This window comes from Columba livia, chromosome 19, assembly GCF_036013475.1.
Source record: "Columba livia isolate bColLiv1 breed racing homer chromosome 19, bColLiv1.pat.W.v2, whole genome shotgun sequence".
Taxonomy (NCBI): domain Eukaryota; kingdom Metazoa; phylum Chordata; class Aves; order Columbiformes; family Columbidae; genus Columba; species Columba livia.
Genome location: NC_088620.1, coordinates 3,549,285 through 3,555,673, shown reverse-complemented (window position 1 = coordinate 3,555,673; position 6,389 = coordinate 3,549,285). Strand labels below are relative to the sequence as shown.

The following is a 6,389-nucleotide window of genomic DNA, read 5'->3' as shown; positions in this document are numbered from 1 at the left end:
TACAGGAATATACTAGAAATGGCACTAAAAAGTTGTAAGAAAAAGAGTTACGGTAAATTTGCATGCACATCATACAGAAAAGTAACATTTTTTTAAATATTAAAAAAACCTCAAAAAGAACAAAACCAAAAATACAACAACAAATCTTTCTGGATTGGTTATGCCAGCATCAGGGATAAGTTAAGTGGCCCGTGTCAAATCCTAGCTGGTGGTTTATTTATTTTTAAAAACGACATTTAAAAAGATATGCAAATACCATTTCTTTAAAAAAATGCATCCCATTGTTTTACAAGATAATGCTGCTGTAGTGTAATGAAACCTTACCCTAAATTTCTTTTCAACAATGCAGAACCTGCCCACAGTTAGCCCTAGTGGTAACTGCTCTTGTTTGAGAACATGTGTCTTTAAAATCCAGTACTAAAAGGTTGTGGTTTTTCTTGGTCATGCCCCGACCCCTTCCCCTCAGCTCCAACCCCAACGTTATAAAACACCGTTCCTTTCAAAACAAGGAAAAAATTAAAAACTGGTCTAAGAGTCCCCAAAACAAAGAACTAGAGCAGGTAAATGCAGTCTGCTTCTACCACACCAAGAACATGGACAGAGACCCCCCCCGGGTAACTAGTTTGTATTTTTAAATACACACACAGAGGTGAGTGCGTGTGGGTGCAACTATTATACACCCTCCCAAAGAACAGTTACACAGTCCTGAAATACCAGATCTACAGTTACAAACCCTGTCGGTAGGAAAGTTTAAAATCACATCAATACAAAACTGAAATGCTTCTGTACAGACAACATTTGGTTCGCAGAAAACTGTCGTACACAACAGATTCCTTTAGTGGATGGATCAGGGCTGAGCCCGTGGGATGCGGATCTCCCACCCAGCCCAAGGAATAGGCTGACCTTACAATCAGATAAAGTTCCACAAAGTTTTTAAAGGTGCAGTAATGCTGGTTGATTGATAACAGGTCTGGCCAGATATTGTTTTGTCCAAACAGGAATTCGTCAGAAAAAACAGTTTCAATAAAACTATTTGCGCGTATGTATACATATGAAATCATACTGATTTCAGTGAAGTTTCCCCTGGAAAACAAAGTTAAACTTTGTTTGTTCAAGAAAAATTCTACCATAAAAATTTCTTTTTTTAATTCTTAAGTTTTAAAATGTTATTTCAAATGTTTAATGTTTGATCATTTTAAAGATCTCTCATTACATCTGTACTGACGTGTCATGCAATACAAACTCAAATAAATGCTCTATTGTTTCAGTTTCCAACTTGTTTAAGGGCTGCTGCTACTTACTATGGACTGAAAACATCTCTTCTTTCCTGGAGATACAAGAGGCACCACTACTGACATGTTGGAGATAACGAGCGCTACAATGTGAAAATGAAAAAGCATAAGAACAACATTTTGAAATTGAGAGTCACCAGTTTCTTTCCTGAAATGATGGTCACACTGAAATGATTTCTCCTCTGAACTGCCATTTCATCGGGAACACCCTGCGTTCCATGGCGACAGAAGTTACTACTGAACAGCAGCCCAAGTCACAGTTGGGTGTTATCAAAGATACGCAGGTGGTTTTTCATATTCCTTGGTGTTTTTGGTTGCTTGTTTATCTCACAACTCCCCAAGCAAGGACAAGTTTGCCACATAAACCCAGGATCCTCTGGCACTGCAGACAGTCCCAGGCCAAGCCACTTTCCATCACTTCACACTTGGTCCCCAGCCCTTTGGTTCTCACCTTCCCACTGGTGTCAGGGGGACAGACCTCGGTGTCCCAGCGGAACATCTGTACCCTGGTTGTCCCCGATGTCCAAGGTGCTGCAGAGCCGGGTCCCCAGGCTTCAGGTGGCGGTGACACTGACAAGAGCTGCCGCTGGGTTTGTTCTGCACTGCGTTACATCAAGGGCACAGCTCAGGTTAATGTACACAGGAAAAGGTTTCCAGCCGGGAAAACTGGGAGCTTGTTTATCCAAGTTGTTACGGTATTGACTTGGTTGCAATTAATCATAATATCAGTTGGTTTTGATAATGCGAGTCTCAGACAATAGGAGAAGCACAGATGAAACCCAACCTCCTTAAAAAAAACCTAAGCTCTTAATTAGGTGCATATTACACTTCCTCATAGTAAATTCTGAAAATATATTACTAAGGATCTGTCTAGGTGAAGTTTTTGTTAAGGGCAGAATTTTTTAAAAGTATAGGAACTAAAAATAACTCCACTGTTAAAACTATTAATTTCAGTAAGAATCACCCTAGTTCATCCACTTGCAAATACTATGGGAAACTATCTGCAAAGACGCAAGAGCCTCCTGCCAACGGGCCCAGCACCCTGGGGGCTGCAAAAGGAGCCAGGATACCCAGCAAACTCCAGGAGGATCTCGGTGCCTCACAGCAGCACTCTCAGCACTTCGAAAAAACAAAACCAAACCAAAACACACCAACCAAAACAAAAAATAGGGAGATTTTTCTACAGCAAACTGTGGGGAGTGTGTTATTGTCACTACACAGATAAGACATGGACAGAGAGGCATGTCAGCTGTAGGAGATGCACGTCTGAGCACTCAAATGCTGATCTGTGAAAGACAGATATAAATATATATATGCAAGAATAAAATTCTTGCTAATTCCGTCTCCTAAGTGTCTAAGTGTTTGTGTCTAAAACCTCAGGTGATGGGCAATAAGTGACTGGCAGGTGAGTGTGGATGTTGGTAGAAGTGCAAATCTCTTTATGATAGAAAGAATTTACAATAATTTTCTGCCCTTCAGATTACAAATTTTATATAATTATAGTAGTGGTGTTTTCCTAAAATTGGATCGTGAAAGAAAAAAACCACTGTTCTACAAAAGAATAAAGTGGGGGCAAAAGAGCCCTCTGGAAATATTACAGCACATTATTATATTTCCTGTATCAAGGAATTGTATCTACCTGTACATCTCCGAAATCTGTATAAAACAGGAAAAAATGGGGCTGGGGTGAAAAGATAAAGAACATCTGAAACATGACAGAGCACCAGACACAAGACAGACCGGAATGTAGCACCTGTAGGTATAAAGTCCATTGGATTTAAATAAAGTATCAGATTTTTATTTGCATTTTTTGTTGTGTGGGTGTTTGGTTTTGTTTCACTTTGTTTTTTAAATCTGATTCAAACCACTTGAAAAGCCTGCATTTCTGTTAGCCTGCATAACGCAGCTTTGGTTTTGTTATTTTTTTAGTAAGTTTTAAATGACCAGTGGTATTTAATAAATAAAGTACTTGTATATACACAAAATTAGGGACAGTGAAAGCAGACTGTATTGCAGCAATGTAAGTCAAAACGTTAGGCTGGACTAAAACTGCAAGCCTTAAAAAATGGTCTATTTTTTCTCCCTTTCCTCTTTTTTCTTTGTATTGAGGTGTAAGCATTTCAATGTCTGGAAACCTGTCCCACCGCATGACACGCAGTAGCATATTCCTCTCCTAGGAGCTCACTGCTGAAATAAGGAGGGGAAACAAAAGGAAACAAAACCAAAACCAAACACACAACATCCCTCTGCAAATCTCCTGCCAGCTCAGCCTCAGGTGGAGCTCAAGCACACCTTTATTTTAAGCCCGGACTGAGGTGCTTGCCATGGAGAAAGTAATTAAGCACGTGTCTAATAACGAGCTCATGACTTGCCCTGGTCATTCTGCAAGGATCACTCTGGGGTCCAGCCAGAGACTGGTTTCAATTAAATGAAAACTTTTCATACAGAGTGTCCATTTCCTGGAAATCAGCTATTTGATGTTAAAAAACTGAGTGTCCCTTGCTCCTTTTTTTGCAACATATCCCCAAGAAAAATGAAATTTGAGTGAAAAAAAATAAATTCAGTGACTTATATATTGCTCATGTGCTTGAAATTATAATACATTCATGCTCAAATACCTTCCTGAATGGGTGCCCTTGCCTCTACCAAGATTTAAAAAAAGCATTTTAGCAATCCACAGTACATGAGAATTTTTTGATTTTTTTTTTTGTTTTTATGTAAAAAGATGATAGCATCTGACATTTTCATCACACTGTAGACTTTGAGATTAAGAATACTAGTGCTAATAACAAATACACCAACTAGTTCAAAAGCTAACATCTTTCAGATACAGTACCATTTTACAGAGATTTCTTTTAAAAAAAGATTAGTTTTTTTACCTTGTGTGAGCCAGGCAGGCTTATTAAAGAGAACATTCTGGGGAGAGGGAAGGGGCAGGAGGGAAACGTACTACAAACCTTGCAGAACTTTCTATTTATCTCCTGCTAAGAGCTCAAAGTTCTTCCATTTTCAACCAATCTTCTTCAGTTAAAATGTATTTTAGAGACTTTATGCAAAGGGAACTATCTGTCATAAAGTCTAGTCAACACACACGCGCAAAGATCTTTGACCTATTAAAAGACAGCCCCCCAAAAAAATGGAAGATAACTTTTATAACACTGAATTAAAAAATAAAATAAAAAAGTCAGAGAGAGGGGGGAAAAAAACCTGACCACCGTGAAACAAGAGCAGTATATATTAAGAAAAAGGAACACTGCAGAGCATCGGTGAGGGTGATGTCCGTTTTGTGTTTTGTGTCTAAGTGTCCGTAGCTCATTCAGAATCGCTGCTGTCCGAGCTGGAGCCACTGGAGCTGCTGCTCCCAGACTCGGAGGAGCTGCTGCTGCTGAGCCGGGAAGGGCCTCCCGAGGGAGCCGAGCCGGATTTCTCTGCGGGGAAGAAGGCAGTGACGTGGTTACTTGCGAGGAACTGAACTACAGAAGGTTTGCCACCAGCCTTCATGCTCTGTGGCTTCATTCACAACTTTGTTTTGCCTGGGCAGGTTATTCACCTGCAGCCTTTGCTTGCTGCAACAAGGCCCACCACATCAGTGGATATCAAGGTTTCTCAGGCTGCAGGTGACCATGAAAGTTCGGGATGCACACAGGAGAGCAGAGCAGCTGCATCCACAGTCCTGCATGCTTCAGTACAACCTCCCAGCCCAAGAAAACCCCACTTGACTTGTGCAAAGCTTGAAGCAGCTTGGTTTGCACTTTTGTATCATTTTTCACACTATTGCACTACGTGGGGGCTTGGGCTTTTTTAATCCCACAATGGAGAAAACCCATCCTTTAGCGGCTCTGCGCTGCTGGTGTACGTGCAGAGTCCTGCGCAGGCTAACACAGAGCAGACAATCCTCCTCCTTCTGAAGGATGAATTACCTGCAGGACACCCTGCATTTACAACCTGGGAGGAGCTTCCACCTGGACAGGGACCAAAGCAACCCCCACAGAGCAGCTCAGTGACCAGCTGGGGTAACTGTCACAGAGATAAACCCAAGTCTCCAAGGCAGCAGCAGTTTTGCCTTGGTGAGGAAGTCTATATACATACACAACTATCTGGGCACTCTTAGCACAGTAAAACCAAGGCCATTACCTTTCTTTGCAGGTTTCTTGTTGTTGTTTAGCTGCCCACTGACATCCTGTAACCGTTTTTCTAGTTCTTTCTTCTTTTCCTGAGCTAACTCTTCTTTTGACTTTGCTGCTTGCTTTTTTCCACTGGCAGCTGTGGAGGAGGAACGCACAATTTCTGAAACTGCATGGTTGCAGGTGAAAAACAGAGTGGACATCGCTATTTTACAGGGTATGTAAATCTGTGCAACCACTCTGCAGTGACACTGGTAAGATCATGTGCCCACACAGCAACTGCACGCCCCAGATGGAGAACAACACATGAAGTTGTCCCCTTCATCCAACCATCATACTGTAACATGTATTTTTTAAGAGAGACCTTCTGGAAACTATTTAAGACAGAAATATCCTTGTAATAACCTTGTAATTACAGGCTACTTACCAACCAGCTATAAGGCCAAATTACATTTGTAATTACAGAACTGTTACACGGGTTTTCTGCCCTGTAAAATAGTGTCCCATTAAAAGCTGTCAGAAGAGTCTGCCACTGTGACTTAAGATACCTCATGCAAGAATCTACTATGTTGCTTTAAATATAAAACAAAATAAAAAGGACAAATTAAAAACCAACTGAGGCAAAGGCTGGCAGACAAAAATGTACCTGCATTGGTACAGATGGAAACGGTGAGAGGTACCAGCAACACTCCTGCTCCTGAGCAGAAGAAATACCCCTCCAAAGATGAACTAATTGAACCCAGGTGTTGGCCAGTATCAGAAACACAAGACAGGATATTTTGCCTGATCCAGCAATGAAATACCTACATTTCTGCATGCTGTTTAAAAGAGTTTATTTAAAAAAAAACATCTTGAAACTACAGTCCTAAGAGGGTGTGCTCCTGAAATCTAAGCATTGCAATAGAGAGCAGAGAGCCCAGAGCCCGGCTGGGGTCAGGCCTGCCAGCCCAGGGTGTGCCAGTCTCAGAAGAAC

General features: G+C 41.2%; 1 protein-coding gene across 9 annotated transcripts in view; it reads right to left on the bottom strand.

Moving 5' to 3' along the window:
- Window positions 1-3,974: 3,974 nt before the first annotated feature.
- Window positions 3,975-6,389, bottom strand: part of BRD3 (bromodomain containing 3) — a 38,128-nt gene continuing 35,713 nt past the window's right edge. For all 9 annotated transcript variants that reach the window (XM_065035653.1, XM_065035656.1, XM_065035658.1 and 6 more), the window contains 2 exons: window positions 5,427-5,555; window positions 3,975-4,720 (listed from right to left, as the gene is read on the bottom strand). In XM_065035653.1, coding sequence (XP_064891725.1) covers window positions 4,605-4,720; window positions 5,427-5,555 — 245 coding nt within the window. In that variant the 3' untranslated portion in view covers window positions 3,975-4,604. The remainder of the gene's footprint in view (window positions 4,721-5,426; window positions 5,556-6,389) is intronic.